This window comes from Mauremys reevesii, linkage group 11 (genome assembly GCF_016161935.1).
Source record: "Mauremys reevesii isolate NIE-2019 linkage group 11, ASM1616193v1, whole genome shotgun sequence".
NCBI classification, from domain to species: domain Eukaryota; kingdom Metazoa; phylum Chordata; order Testudines; family Geoemydidae; genus Mauremys; species Mauremys reevesii.
This window is the reverse complement of record NC_052633.1, coordinates 46,735,504-46,751,988: the sequence shown is the minus strand read 5'-3', so window position 1 is coordinate 46,751,988 and position 16,485 is coordinate 46,735,504. Positions and strand designations below refer to the sequence as shown.

Here is a 16,485-nt window from a genome sequence, read left to right as displayed (position 1 = left end):
GAGGTTATTACAGTGTGTTTTCTAATAAATTTCACAAAGGTATAAATCTGAGGAAAACAAGAATCAGACTGAAGTTTTTGGCTGTTTGTGAATGAACATCATAATGTTTATTGGACACGCAGTAAATCTAGTGATTTGAATCTTTTATTTTTTTACAACTGTTCTGTATCTGTTAAATCTATCAAAGGTTCTTCTTAGTTTAAGTTTTTACCTTCTTAGTTTTCAGTTTCGCTTACCTTGTTATTTATCATCCTAGTCTCTTTATATGAACATCTTTGACTTAAATGTATAATATAATATAGAATAAGTGTTTGAGTGTGCAGAATCTAATGATTAACGTTTTTACTTTTAGTAGTAAGTTCTGTTGTGCTTGAAATATTCAAACACCTTTTTGATATATTCTGAAGGATAAATCAGGTAAAAAGTGTGTTTTGTCAAAAATAATCATACTTGTGTTGAGCAAATGTTATGTGAGGTTGGAAAGTAGATTTTAATTAAAAAAAACTTGGACATTGCTCTCATTTTAATACCTTTTTTTGAAAAAAAAATTCAGTGACTGTTGTGCTTTTTGGGCATTTGCTCTGGAGACTTTAGTTTTGATTGCTAAAATAATGTCCAGTCATATTGTTTTGCTTTTCCTCCTCCATTTAGGATTATTTTAGTCTAGGCCACAATTAAAAGCGTGGCCTACAGTACAGGCACAGCACTTGAATACCAAATACAAATGCACCTAAATTTGCTGATGTGATAATTTTGTTTAATAGTTGTAGCTAAATTGCCACTTTCATTTATAATAAAGCAAAACGGAGTTGTTTTGGCAAGCAAAGAATTATTTATTAGGCCACCTACTTAGTCCTTTAAAAATAAAAGTTGCACCTTTTTTAGAAGACTTCTCTGTAACAGTAAGGATTTGTGTCTCAGCTGAAGCTGTTTATTTAGAATGTGTATTTGACCCTCACCTTCCCTACGTGATCTCTTATTAAACATCAGTGTTTGATTAACACTTGTAACTAAGCCAACAGTAAGTAGGGCTTCAGATACCCTTTCATCAAATTCAGGGTTTGCAAAATCATTAAATAAAATATGTTTGCATTTTAAAACTAAATACGCAAATCCAGTTTGCTTTTGGTATGTAAGCCCTGTATGATAGGCTTTGAATTTTAAGTGAAAAGGGTCTTTCTTGTGCATGCAGTTTTGATACCATTAGTGGAATGTTGAACTTGTGCTGGAATCCTTTCAAGTTTTAGTGTGACTTTTGGTCAGTCTTCTAAAAATGTCTCACAACAGAAGATGCTTTGTTTCATGCTAAAATATGGAGCTGTTTTTGATTATTCTGCAATGCTTTGCCCATTTTCTGTGGCTGTTGGCTATTATTTAAGAGTTTAGTACAGTGCCTTTTTTTTGCTGAGCAAGTAGGTATTTTGTGTGGTGAAGCAATTCTTTTTTCCAGAAACTAACTCCAAAGAGATCTTCTAAGTATCAAAACTAGCTTTGATATTTGGGTATTCACAAGCAATAATTATTTCAAATGCCCTAATTTCTATTTCTCACTTTAATTTCTTTTAAAAATAGTTGTCTTTTTTTTAAAGGAAACAATTTTTGCTAATGCAAAAACCTCAGTTAGGGCTGGTCCACACTAAGAAGCGGGGTCGAACTAGGGTACGCAAATTCAGCTACGTGAATAGCGTAGCTGAATTCGAAGTACCCTAGTTCGAACTACTCACCTGTCCAGACGCCGCGGAATCGAAGTCCGCGGCTCCAAGGTCGACTCCGCCACCGCTGTTTGCAGTGGTGGAGTACCGGAGTCGACCGCAGCGCTTCTGGAGTTCGAACTATCGTGTCCAGATTAGACGCGATAGTTCGAACTCCGAGAAGTCGAACTCACCGCGTCGACCCGGCTGGTAAGTGTAGACTAGCCCTTACTGTTAGTGGTTCAGATTTGGGGCTGTTGGAGAATTAATCAGTGGGCGGGAAGTAGATATTGAGGATGAACAAATGGGTTCAGATAAAAACAGACTGGTACAGATTTTCATCCAGCCATTGAATTTCTTGTTTTAAGGTTTGCCCTGGGCTGGTTCTGATTTAATACACTTTTACTGCAGTCCAGGTGCCTAACTCCTGATGAGTCTCTTCTCCTCACAGGCTAGGTCCTTCCTTTGTCTTGTCCTTCCATACTTGGTGTGACAGGAAAACACATAGTTGAATGATTTCCCCACCTCACCCCTCAGAGGTGTCTCTTAAGTAACAGAAGTTAGTTTTCTTTTCCCAGGGCCAGGGCCTCATGCCTTGGGCAATGAGTTAGGGGTAACTTCTCCAATTCCCCAGTGTTGATGATAATGTTGGTGGGAGTGGGTCTCTGGTTCCCAAGGGTGGGGACCTGATGCTCTGGTGCCTCAAAATCTTTAGGTAGTGCTCTGGAAGCAAATTCTCCTCCCCATTCCCTAACCGTGGGTTTGGGGTGAGTCTCTTGGTCCTGGGGACAAAGGCCTGATAGCCTGTCCTCTCCTGTCCCAGGCAACATTCTTACCTGCTTTGAGTTGCCTGGTTTTAATTTAAAAAAGATGAAATCTCTGTAAGAGACAACTGAAGCTTTGTTATCAGCATTTAGTGATTAAAAAAATAGGTGTGTAGAAAACAGATGGACCATGCCGCCCTACCCCATATACCAGGGGTTCCCAAACTGGGGGTCGGGACCCCTCAGGGGGTCACAAGGTTATTATACGGGGGGTTGCGAGCTGTCAGCCTCCACCCCAAACCCCGCTTTGCCTCGAGCATTTATAATGGTGTTAAATATGTAAAAAAATATTTTTAATTTATATGGGGGATCACTCTCAGAGGCTTGCTATGTGAAAGGTGTCACCAATACAAAAGTTTGAGAACCATTGCCATATATTGTCACCTGTTCATTCCCATGAAGAAAAATATCAGGATGGGGGTGAAATGTGAAGCAAATTGGGTTTAAAAAATCATATTTGAACCTTCAGTAATCTTTCTGGCACCTGGAATTTAGAGATTGTGATGGCACACTCTGGGGTTTGAAATAGCATCTGACAGTGGCATGTTATGAGGGAAACCAAATCTTTTTTCTTCAGCACTCAGAGTTCCCCACTAATCTGTGGAATCTCTTTTCTCCTCTGTGTGCACCCATTAGTGGGAGTTTATATGTATGTATATATTCTTATGTATATATCATGAATAATCTCATTCAGCTGCATGAGACTGTTTTTAGCAAAGTAGAAAGTACTTCAGAATGTTGGATAATCCTGTCTGCTTAGGTAGTATTGATCAATGGTATCGTATGGGCACACAACCTGTTAATTTGTAGGTTTCTGGGAAGTCTCTTCACTGCTCACTTAGAACTTTTACAGAGATGTCATTGAACTGTTGGTGGCAAGAGAATAGGAACCATATGCAAAGAAGGCTAAATAAACTGTTACTGGTTTTTATGATGTTCACAATCATGCTCTCTCCCGCTCTCCCAAATATAATTTTTGTCCTGTCTTAACCAAAATCATATATTAGTGCTTCCTTCCAGCCAACAAAGTAATTACTGTAATGATAATCTGGGAGAGAGAGAGGTGGGGTTTCAGACTATAGTATCTCCTCCGTGGGTTATACTGTAAAATAACTTGAGAAAATATATCTTAAAAAATAGACTACAGTGATTATCTGTGGATACCAAAACTCCAGCAAAAATTGCAGCCAGAGTTCCCTTGCTTCCTAAAGGCTGGGGAAAAGGTATAGGTCTTGCATGTGCTGTGAAGGCTAATAAAACTTATGCTCAGTCAGTAAAGCCACAATTGTGAGGTCTAAAGGTCTGGAATCATGACAGAGTTCCAGGTTATTTAGGATATTATAAGTCAACATCTTAAAATCAACCCAGAAGGCAATAAACAACCATTGTGGATGATAGAACACAGGTTTAATGTGCTTGTGAAAAGAAATGCCACTTACCATGAAAAAGATACAGTATCAGAGAAAAAGCAGACCTTGCCACCTTGCTTGTTCCAATGCTCTTCAATACTCCTGAGGGCATTATTAAAACATTAAAAATTCTGCACACAATATTTTAAAATTCAGCAAATTTTATTTGTCAAATAAACGTGGAGGCTCCAGCATGGCATTGGGGAGCACAGGTCACTGGCTGCACAAAGCTGGGAGATCACTGTCCAGCTCCCGCCCCCCCTCCCTCCTGGGACGCATACTCAGCAGTGAGGCTGCACTCAACCCTGACACAGCACAAGGACTGGGCCGGCCCCAGAAACACCCCAGATCCCTGCCACACTGTGCTGGGTGCACCAGGTGTGGGCAGGCAGGCTCAGCAAGGCAGGATCCAAGTGTGGGGGAATCCAGGTGTTGGTTGAGAGGATTCTGTGTGGGGGCAATCTGGGTGTAGGTGGCTCAGTGGAGGATCCTTGTGTGTGTGGGGGGGAAATCTGGATACACAGGAGTTTGTTGGGGGGTTCTGGGTGCAATGGTAATAGGACTCTGCAGGGGTGTCTGTGTGTGGAGGGTCCAGATGCTGGGGGAGGGGGACTCAGTGGGGTGGGGATTCAGGTGCAGCTGGTTGGGGCTTGGTGAGATGGGGATCCGGGTGCGGGTGGCTCGTTAGGGTGGTGCAGGGGGAGTGGGGCTCGGTGGGAGGGCCTGCGCATGAGGGGGTCTGGATGCTCGAGGGTTGGGCGGATGGGGGGAGTAGCTCACTCTACAGGGATTCCTCCCCCTGTGACTGAGGAGCAATGGGTGCAGGAAGTGGTGGTAGTGGGGAGTTTTGCAGAGCTTTCTGCATCCAAGGGAGAAATCTGCGAGTGGGTCTGACCTGGTCCTGGATACCATGTAGGGGAAGAGGAAGTCCCGTCCTCCCCAGCCCAGCCTAGCCAGGACTAGCAGCTGAACACAGCACAGAGTAGGAGCCACCAGCTAGGTCTTCCCCAGTCCCATCCCCTGCCCCACAGTGATTTACCTCTGGGCTGGGTGCCCTGGGCACCCAAAACATACTGCTCGGGAAGGTCGCATGACTAGTCTGTGGCTTCCCTTTGCTTCCTCACAGAGAAGTCATTTTTCTGTGGGGAAGCAAACAAATCTGTGGGGGAACATAAATTCTGCACATGTGCAGTAGTTCAGGTTTCTCCCAGGAGTAAATAATGGACTTGACATCATCTATAGCATGAACTCACAAATAAAGAAAATGATAGGTTCCTGCTGCAAAGATCTTATAACATAAGGCAAAAACTATGGGAAAAACCATTTTCTACCATGAGTTGTCCCATTGCCCTGTGCCTTGTATTAGTGTTTGCAGGATTAGCTCCTAAACTACCTTTAACACGATAAGGGATTGGAAATAAAGGAAGGGGGATATGGGAAGTTGAGGGTTTCAACTGTGAATAACAGAAGAGATCGAAGTGTGATTTTTTTTTCCCTAGCTTACTTGGAGCATTTAGCATGTTAAGGCAGGTATGTTCATAATCTGGTTTTTAAATGTACCTGTCATATTTAAGATAAAAAGATTGTTCTTTATTGAACATCATCTTAGATCAAAAGAGTTTTACAGGAAAGATCTATAATTGGCTTGGTAGAATGCACGCTACAAGGAGGACTGTTAACTGCAATTTTGAAGGTTTGCATAGTTTCTCCCCCCAATCCCTTGGGATATTTTTTTGTGGGTGCACTGTGGTTTATTTTATTTTATTTTATTTTTTTCAAACATTTGCTTTGTCTCCTAACAAGAGACTATCACACTGTGCATTAGAAAGGTGATATATATAAATAAAGTGGGGGGGGGCACAGAATTTCTGCTGTTATGGCCTATTTTTACATCCTTTCCATATGGCAAGAAGATTGTTTTTGTTTTTTTCTTATGTGGCCTGTGAGCCTGTCTCAATTCAGCAGATGTGGCAGCAGATGTGGCTGATTTTTATTAACTTAATCTTTGGTGTTTGAAACTAGGATCCTCTTCTTGAATGTTATAATAATTAGAATTCCAAAGTCTCTTCCACACTATATAGCTTGTATATAGAATGGGGAAAATAAAATGGTTTTATTATGCTTAATCTTGAAATACATACCAAAAAAGCCTGTAAAGGTTTTCATTCCTGTTATCCTCTGTTTTCAATAGGATTAGATAAAGCATTTAGTTGTAAGTCTGTTAAAATTCAAGTTCTTCATTAAGTATAATAGAAGTCTTACATAATCATTACATTGTAGTCAGTTATCCTCATCTTTTTTATTTTTTAATTGTTTTGGTCTCTTAAAATTGTTAATCTTATTAAACCTTTTAGTTGCATCCCAATATGTCAATAGGATTTGAGTTTAATTTTCAAGCCATCTAACCCCACCCATTTTTTTTTTAAATTTTTGGCAGTTTCCATGGTTACTTTGGCCACTGAATAGGACCTCCTAGTTCCTTGTGATTCATGCCCATGGAACTATGTTGGCCAGAGACACATTGGCAGTGGAAATGTGTACAAATAAAAGGTTTATAAAATAGAGAATGTGATTCCACAGAACTACTTGTCTTTGTTTAGTTTGACATTATTAGAAAACTTGTAGGCTGTCACCTTCCTGTTATTCCAGGGCTGATGTGTAGACACTGGGCTGGAGAAGTAAAATATAAAAATATCTAATACTGTGAAAACATGAAGCTAAAATTATTTTAATTATTTTTAAAATGGTGGGTGAGTAATTGTAGCTTTTAATATGTATCAGTTTATGGCAACTGGTTACATCCTGGGATACATGTGCAAACTGGTGTTTTGGCAGTGATTATTTATGCATTTCTAAAGTGCTCATCTTTCTAACATGTAGGTGCTTTCTAGAAAGCAGTAAAGTATTATCTCTCCCCCCCTATGAGGTCATTAATTTCGGTTCTGTACTATCACCAGTCTATACATCCATCTCTGAAGACTGCTAGTGGAGTTGGGAGAAACTAAACCAGGGGTCTCAAACTCCCGGCCCATGGGCCATCTGCAGCCCAAGAACCTCCCCAATGTGGCCAGAAGGGCTCCAGCAATTTTGGGGCTGGGTCTCTCCCTTGGCCCTGCTGCCAGCCCCGGGTGATCCCCCCACCTGTGCGTCGCCCGGGGCTCCGCCCACCACCAGCAGCGCAGTGGAGCTGAGTGGCTTCCTGCGCGCTCGCTTCAGTGGCTGCCAGCCCCTCCCTGTGGCCCCGGGGCAGGGCTGTGCCTCCGCATGCTGCCCCTGCCCCAAGTGCCCCTGCGGCCAATGGGAAGCTGCGGGGGCAGTGCCTGTGTGCAGCAGTGCATGGAGGCCCCCTGGTCCTCCCTGCCTTGGAGCCCCAGGTAAGCGCCTCACCCCTTGACCCCCTCCCAGAGCCTGCACCACCCCTCACACCCCCCAGGCCCCAAACTCCCTCAGAGACCTTGCACCCCCTCCCCACAGACCCCCTCCTGCCTTCAAACTGCCTCCCGGAGCTTGCACCCCCTTCCCATACACTACCTCCCAGAGCCTGCACCTCCTGCTCCCAGAGCCTGCACCTCAAACTCCCTCAGAGACCCTGCACCCCCTCCCCACATACCCTCTCCTGCCTTCAAACTCCCTCCCGGAGCCTGCACCCCAAACTCCCTCAGAGACCCTGTCTCCTGCCTTCAAACTCCTCCTGCCCAGAGCCTGCACCTAGACTTCCTCACAGAGCCTGCACTCCCTCCCTTTCCCCACATACCGCCTCCAAACTCCCTCCCAGAGTCTGCACCCCAATCCCCTACCCCAGACCTCCTCCCCGACCCATATTCCCTCCCAGAGCCTTAGGCAGGTGAGGATTATTGGCACACTGGGAGGATTTGAGGACTGGCACTTGCCCTAACGTAAATTGAGTTTGAGACCCCTGAACTAAACAATTTACTGCTTCAGAATAGTGTATTTATTTTTCTTTGGCATTAATACTGTGCATCATTTCAGATCTGACTGTAGTGCCAGTTTATAACAAATATATAAATATCATCAGTGAAACATGCGACATTCACTGAGAATATTGCCTTTATTTGAAACACTGAAAATGTTAATTTATTTTCTGCGGGCAAATTGCATTCTGAATTACTTTGGTATTTGTTGTACTGCAATTTGGAATACCTAATTTGGTTTGCTTGTCTGTATTTCAAATACTACTTGTGTTGGTGTTAAAGACCACTAAACTAAATAGTGCTGTCTCTTTCCTACCTCGCCCCAGGCAGGGCGTATTCCTGAACAATCTGCCCAGCACATTTTTGTTGTCCTTTCTTTTGCAAGTGTCTAGCCGTTATAGTTATTGCATATAAACTGGCAAATTGAAGTGGCATTGGTGCCAGGGCACCGTGACTCTTGTTGTTCCACAAGGAAACCGCTTTAAGATGGTATGTAGATTGGCATGGGGCAATTGTTTAAGAACGATCAAACAGCTAGAATGCATTGTATATGACAGGGGTTGGCAACCTTTCAGAAGTGGTGTTTAGAAGGTCTTTTTCTATAAGTCTATAATATATAACTAAACTATTGTATGTAAAGTAAATAAGGTTTTTTAAATGTTTAAGGAGCTTCATTTAAAATTGAATTAAAATGCAGAGCCCCCTGGACGGGTGGCCAGGACCCAGGCAGTGGGAGTGCCACTGAAAATCAGCTCGCGTGCCGCCTTCAGCACACGTGCCATAGGTTGCCTACCCCTGGTATATGACATTTGGTAGAAATGAATAAAATGCCTCAGAACTGATTCTTATAGCTGTTTTAACTTTTCACTGTCGTCAGAATTGGTTAATGAGGTGCTAGCAGATAGCAGCCAATCTGGAAGCAGGATTTTCACACCCAGTTCTTTGTCTTTCTCCCCTTTGGTGTCAACTATGCCAATTATTTGAAAATACTATATGAAAGTTGTACCTTTCCTGAAACTAACCATTCCACAGGTCCAGTCCCTGCTTGTACTGTTTGAAGGGCTTTACACGGGGTACAAGGCATTCAGAAATGTCATTTCCCCAGTGGATTAGAGGCCCTTATAAGCCTCCGTCACCTCAGAGGCACTTTGGGTGTGCTCTAGCCAAGCCATGTCTATGGCCTGGGGCAGAGTTCAGGAGGCCTCAATTGATGAGATCTGTTGGGCTGCCTTTGCTAGGTTCATACCTTTTTGAGAAACTACTAGCTGAATTGCTTGCATTAGGGAATGCAGCCTTTCATCAGTGGGTTTTTGGAAGGGTCCTTCAGGAGCAGCCAGAGGGCTGATTCTTTCCTGGGGTATTTTGCTCCCCTCTGACTGTGCTCCTTCCCCATTGTTCCTAATGGTCTCCCCTTTTAGCTTAGCCTGTCCTAGTTTCTCAAGGGCTGTTTTCCCTCCTGGGTACTAAAACTTGCTAATCAAACCCATTTATCCATAGTGGTGGCAGTGACATAGAGTGAGGTAAGATAAATTAGTTTTGTTTTCCTATTCCCCCCCCTAAAATGTAACTCTTGTTTCATTATGGCAACAATGCACTCAGTGTTTTAGTGAGCAAGGATCTGTGAATGAACATAAGTGAGAGCTTGCTGTCAAGTTGGGAGAGCTTGAGTGCGGGTAGAAGGGTTTCTGTGTTTTAATTTTGTGTTGCTCTTGAAATCCAAGTAATGGAAATCTGGTCTGTGCTGCTATCCCAACAGACATGGTCATAGGTGTAATCAAAGTAAATAGCAGCAGCATGCTGCTATAATAAAAATTGCTGAGACAGAATGGTTTTATGTACAAATGTAACATTTTTTTGTAAAGTTACTGTTGTAGCCAAATTTATTTATCACATAATTTGATTGAAGATAGTCCTAGTGATCAAATGTTTTCCTGTTTTTTTGTTTTGTTATTTTCTGCAGGAGGAAAAACTTTTTGTTCCTTTTTCTGTATGTGTTGTCTTTTTTTGCACTCTGTCACCCCCATCACAACTGCAATGCTTGCACAATTTCCAAATTGCAGCCTCTGTAACATGTCTAGTGAAAACCTTAGCAACAATGTCAATATTTTCAAATTGCAGTTAGCTATATTTGCATTTTGCTTGCTTGCTCACTCACTTTTTTCCTTTATCCAAAGACATAAATGGAATGTGAGCTCCTGCTTCTCTATGTATCCTACATCCACCTAGTCCAAGAAACCACTAATTTTATATTCACTGGTTTTGTCTTTAAGGTTATAAATGAGCCTGTCACATCTAATCTAAATCTGTATTTAGAGTACCAGTCACCAAGGTTGATGTGCAATAGGTGCAGAGTTGATACTAAAAGTGTGGGTTGGATTTTCAAAAGTGCTTAAGGGAGTTAGCTACCTAGCTTCCATTCAAAGTCAGTGGAAATTAATTGCATAGTTCCTTTAGGGGCTTTTGAAAATCTCACCCTGTGAAGTTATAAATCTGTAAATTAAAATCACTAGTGTTTAGTTTCATTATTTCTTTGGAAATATCTTTTTTACACACAGTGTGTTGCAACTTGCTACACACTGAAGTGTCTCTTCTAGTTCACAGGGGGGGGTTGAGCCAGTAGCGAAGCTTCAACAATAGTAATGAAAGGCACTTTAGATAAATATAATTGTATATTTTCCTTGGTTTTTACAATTTCTATTCTTCATTGTGATTGAACTAAAACTCAATCCCTAAAAAGTGTACTAGCAGTTTTAGCTTTGTTGGGATAGAAAATTAAGAGAGGTGCTGAAGATAAACTCAGCATTAGGAAGATGGTATGTTAGGCTGCTATTGTGTTTTTAATTGTGTTTTAGGACTTACAACTCAGTGAGAGAACTTTGAAATCCAGAGTGAAGTTCTGGCAGTTCACTTATCCTACAAAGAGAGAGCATATCTCACTGTGTAATTCCTAGAGGTAAAGTTTGAGAACAGGGTAAGATCTGTATGAACCAGACTTCTTGAGATGCACTCATTTTTGGAAATAGGAAACCACTGTGGATTTAGAACTTTTTGCCTGTTAAATGATTGTGTCGAAGAGCAGTTATCTCTAATGTCCATGTGTACTGTTTCAAAGCTTGCTAGTTGAATTTACAAAAATATCCCATTTTTTCCCTCCAAATCTAGGAAGATTACATACTCTCTGCAGTTTTGTAATTAAAAATGGTAAGAGGTTTTCTTGTGGTACAGTATGGAAATACAACAAGATGCTCTAAAGATAGTATTAATAGACTGTATCTGATGGAAAGTGCTGAGGAACAGCTGTTTAAAAGGTTATAGGTCTTGATGGCTACAAAATGAACAGGAAACTTGACCAAACAAGGTCTGAATCTAATTGAAATATTACCTTATTGTAAGTAAATAAACTTGATATGAGGAATTGGTAATTCAAAAGAAGCATCTGTTTTCTCCATAATGCTAATTTATCAGGTTCTTTTATGGCAACCATCCTTGTGGTAGCAATGTGCCTTGACTATGGTAGCTGAGCATATAGGCCAAACTTTACTCTGGACTTTTCTTTCTCCCTCATTTGTCAGGATATATATAATATTTTTGCTTTACTTTTTATTTTTGCGAGACTGGTTCACTTTTAACTATATTTTTGAGTTTAAAATTATCAATTTTTTATTTACAATTTCAATAATTCATAATGTCTTCATTAGGAAATAAAATATCAGATGCATTTTGGTATAAAGCTTTGTTTTTGAGTTTTATTGATTTCTATTTGAGACACTGAGGCCTGCATTACTAATATGGCCATACACATCTGGCTTGTCTGCCTTGCCTTCTGTTTTCCTTGCTTCATTGTTGTGAGCAGTCAGGCTTTTGAAATGTATAGCAATCCGGTCTGCTATTGGACTAAAATCTTTTTTCTTGATAGGTTTCCCCTCTATTAGAGATGCACACTAATTTGCCATTGTGTTGTGAACCAACATTTTTTTTTATTATTTCTTAAATAAAAAAAACCATTTATTTATCAAAGCCCATGTCTTGGATTTCACAGATATAAGCAGAAAAAAAGGCAGATCAAATTTGGATTTGCCAAATTTGAGTGTCCCTTCCTGTAGACCTTTTTTCATAAGGTTATTCATGTCATAGGTTGAAAACTCTTTCAGATTTCCACTGTAGTTGTGATTTTACAGACAAGCATGGCTTTCAGGGCATCACAGCAGTTGTAAAATACCTTTTCGGCTGTAGAAATGTTTGTGTATTGTGGTAATGTGGTTTTGCCTCAAAGGGTAAAATCTAAACGATAGTAATCTTATCTAAAAGCTTGTTTTATGAATGATGTTAGAAACAAAATTCTGCTTACTTGCTCTACTTTCTGTGTATTTGCGAGGCTTTTTGTTGATGCCTAGGTATGATAGTGATAGGAATATTATAGAGAGGTGGTCTTTTTCCCACCATGGTAAGAGTGGTCTAGTAGACTTTTGTTTGTGGATGGTGCATGTTCGTACCAATGTTGTAGGCTATATTTCAGTGTAATTGTCTCACGTTTATTTCAGTGCATTTGGTAAATCACAAACAACATTTTATTTTCAGCAGGTGACTCCTGCCCAGAGAATGCACTGCACATTATTGCGACATCTGGCTACAGTGCAGATTCTCCCATTGGTAATCAGCCTGTACCTGAGGATATGTATAAACTAAACTTGACTAAAGGAGTCTCAATGTCTTTGCCATCATCACCTTTGCTGCCACGCCAGTCTTACTTGATGCAAACAAGATCAAACAAAAAATCCCCAGGTAAAACTTAATTGATAAACTAAAATATATTTGTAACATTTCATATCAAGAGCATTATAAAGTTTTTTTCCCTATTTAAAATGGTGTTGTTAAAGCTACTCTAATGAAACCAGGAGAAATTGATGTGTGTTTGTATGGGCCTATGGAAAGACATAAACAACTTGTGTTCAAATGGAATATTTTCTTCCTTTCAAAAGCACAGAATTGTTCTAGCTGGTTAAAGTTTAATACAAAATCTATTTGCCTTGAAATGTCGTCTGAATATGTTTAAAAATTTAATTGTTAGAGTATGAGTTTGTACTTCAGATATGTAGAGGTAAAAAAAAATCTGTATTCTATTTTTGCTTGATTTTTAAGTGTGGTAGTGACTATATAGTGTCATTGTGACATGCATTTAGTGATGGCTGTAGATGCGTGCTTAATTTGAGAATGATCTTCACAGTTTGTAGCTACTATTTATTTTCCTAAATAAATGGATGTAAAATTTTAAGCTGTTGAAATCATGGCAACTAATTTGTTATTACTAAAAATACAAATTTTGAGAAGTAATGCGCATGTATATGTCTCTTACTACATTAGGTATACTCTCTAGTTTCCTTTTTATCTGCATTCTGTGCATTTCAATCATTCCAACACACTAGCATCACTTGAGTTCGGACGGCTTGAGCATCAGATGAAGCTTTCCAAACTGCTGGTATCTAGGGAGATAGGGAATGGTTTTGAAGTTCTGTTGTCTTAGTATTTGTATCTGTGGACTTGAGTATCATGACAAAAAATTGTTAGGTTGTCAGTACAATAGATGCTTCTTGGCAACAAGCCATGATATGTAAAAATGAAAGAGTAACATTTGTTTAAAAGGTTATCAGACAAGTATTCCAAAATACTATTAGGGTTTTTAACAAATATTCTTAGAGGATTTACTTACATTATCTAAAAATCTTTACCATCCCAATCCTTCTTGTAACCTCTTTCTTTTTGGCACTTGATGTTTAAAGTACCATGTTAGCTTTAAAATTCAGGTAAAATTACTGAACCAGCAAATAGCATATTTCAGTTCTGTATGATTTTACAAATGATTGTATATTGACTTAAAGACCTTAGGTAAAACCTTGGCCCCACTGAAGTCCGTGGGAGTTTTGCCATCAACTTCAGTGGGGCCAGAATTTTGACCCCTAGTTTTTAACTGTTGGGAAAAGTTAACTGTATTTTGGAAAGATCCAGTGTTTTTAAGGTATCTCAAAATTGCGTGATCTAATGCAAAGTGACTGCAATTATTATGGTTAGTGTAATAGACTACTTATCAAGGTGGATAAAAATCAGTGATTTAAAAAAAAATCCGATTTTTTATTTAAATCGGATTTTTTTATAAAATACTTTTTGAGGGAAAAACCTATCTAAAGATAGTTTTAATTAAGATCCATGATATCTTTGAGCTATAATGTAATAGAGATTTTAAATTCTAATTCAATAGTATGAGTCAATATATTCATGTAATGTTTAAGAAAAGTTTTGTAAATGAGTTCCAATAGTTCATGGATTAGGGACCCAATTTTATGGGTTTCCAGGGGCTTATGTATAGATTATTTAGATTCATCTTTCTATCTACTTAATGGGACTCAGTGCTCAGTCTAGAAGATGCCATCAGAGATGCTTAGGCCCCATCTACACTGGCAAATTTCTGCACAGTAAAGTGGGTTTCTGCGCTGTAACTCCTGAGGTGTGCACACTGCCAAGCCTCTTAGTGCACAGAAACTGCGCAGTGTCGTGCTCTAAAAAACCCACCCCGACGAGAGGCATAGAGATTTCTGCACTGGGGCTACAGCGCTGCGATGCCAGTGTAGACACTGTGGTGACTACAGTGCTGCTATTGGCCTCCAGGAGGCGTCCCACAATGCCTGTTCTCACCTCTCTGGTCATCGGTTTGAACTCTACTGCCCTGCCCTCAGGTGACCGTCCATCATCCTCACCCCGTACATTCCTTTGCAAATTTGAAAGTCTGCTTCCTGTTTGCTCAGTGATGTGTGCAGTGGTCTCAGCACATCTTTCCAGGTGGCTATGCCTGCTCCACGCACCAGGTGATTCCCCCACTTGGAGCAATGCTGAGCTGCTGGACCTCATCAGCATTTGGGGAGAAGCAGCTGTGCAGTCCCAGCTGCGCTCCAGCCATAGGGATTATGACAACTACGGACAGATTTCACAATGCAGGATAGAAAGGGGCCATGGCTGGGACACGTTGCAGTGTAGGGTAAAAGTGAAGGAGCTGCAGAACACCTACCACAAGGCGAAGGAGGCAAACCGCCGCTCCAGTGCTGCACCCATGAACTGCTGGTTCTACACAGAGATTGATGCAATGCTCGGTGGTGACCCTACCTCCACTGCGCAGGCCCCTGTGGATACTTTGTTGGCTCTTGTGCCAGTTGAGAGTGGACCGAGCCAGGAGGAGGAAATCTTGGACAAAAAGGGGGAGGGGAACCCAGAGGCAGAGGATGGCTTGGATGCCCCGCGACCCACCAGGATGCCCTGCGACCCCCTTCGCCTTCCCATAAGTCTTAGTGGCAAAAGAGAAAGAGGTGCTCTGTGGGATTGCTGCCCAGGGTGCACCGCTCCAAATAGCACTGCAAGTGCCACAAGTGTGATCACGCTATTGCGCAGGCAGCTGTCAGTGTGAACACACAACAGCAGTTTGCCTTCTGCACTCTCTGAGTGGCACTGTAACTGCCGGCGCTGTATTTTGACAGTGTAGACGTGCCCTTAGTTTTACAGTTCTCAAATTGTGGATTTGTGTCTCCAGAGATAACATGCTTGTTAACAGCAAAAAATTTTTAAAAATAAATAATATATAGAGGTGAGAAATAACAGACCTCAACCCGATTGTCCCTCTGCAAATTTGTGTACACAGAGTCAATCCCTTACCTCTCTATAAAAGTGCAAAGTTTCAAAAAGGTCAATGATTAGAAGATTGTTGGGGGCAGAATAGATCTGGACAAGGAGAAGAAGTCTGGAGATAAATGTAAGAAGGGAAGGACAGGCAGTAGAAACAAAAGTGAAACTGTTTGAGCAGCATATTCCAGAAGTCTTGAGGTCTTTCTGAGTGTAGCCTTCATTGATTTGAGATCTGCCACACCATTCTCTCACTAGAAAGGAAAACCTATAATGGCAGCAGGCTGTAAAAGAGAGCCAGCTTGGGAATAAGAACCATTCAAGAAATATATGTTTGCTGATGATGTTTTAAAGAAAGTCACGCCAGGGAACTGGAAGAAGTCACTTAAGCACTTGAATTCAGAGACTGTTGAAGTTATAATCTCATTTTTAACAGCAGTAGCTTCTTCTGCTGGCGTAGAAAGAATATTTTCTTCCGTTGCACTAATTCATTTTAAATTGAGAAGTAGTTTGGGACCTGAAAAAGCAAGAAAACTTGTTCTTTTCCAGATTATGAACAAACAGGAAAATGAAGATGAAGACGACTGAGTTAGAAGCAAAAGCCTATATTTTGACTTCTCATGTTGACCTGACTGACAGTCAATTTAATTTTTGTTTTTTTTAACTATTTCATTTAACTATTTTAGTTAAAAACAATTTTAACAAAAACAAACCAGATCTTAAAAAACTTGAATGTTGAGTAAATGCAAAAATTCATATGCTTGTTTTGTTAAAATGTTACGTTTGCTGTTGAAGAAAAAAATGCAGACTACGTAACATTATTATTTTAGTTAAATAAAACAATTTAAATGTCTGTCTGGTGATGTTCTTCTCCTAATACAGCATGGCAAGAAAATCCTACAAATATTAATGAATAACCTCTTGAATTGGAGAGAGTTCACCTCCCAGTGACTTCATAAATACCTGC

At 40.5% G+C, this 16,485-nt stretch overlaps 1 protein-coding gene across 10 annotated transcripts in view; it reads left to right on the top strand.

Annotated features, from left to right (window-relative positions):
* Positions 1-16,485, top strand: part of TANC1 (tetratricopeptide repeat, ankyrin repeat and coiled-coil containing 1) — a 198,448-nt gene that overhangs the window by 64,156 nt on the left and 117,807 nt on the right. For 7 of the 10 annotated variants that reach the window (XM_039494552.1, XM_039494548.1, XM_039494551.1 and 4 more), the window contains one exon: positions 12,435-12,638. The exons of 1 other annotated variant lie outside the window; for it this stretch is intronic. In XM_039494552.1, coding sequence (XP_039350486.1) covers positions 12,435-12,638 — 204 coding nt within the window. The remainder of the gene's footprint in view (positions 1-12,434; positions 12,639-16,485) is intronic. 2 more of the 10 variants (XM_039494549.1, XM_039494556.1) reach the window with 1 other exon arrangement.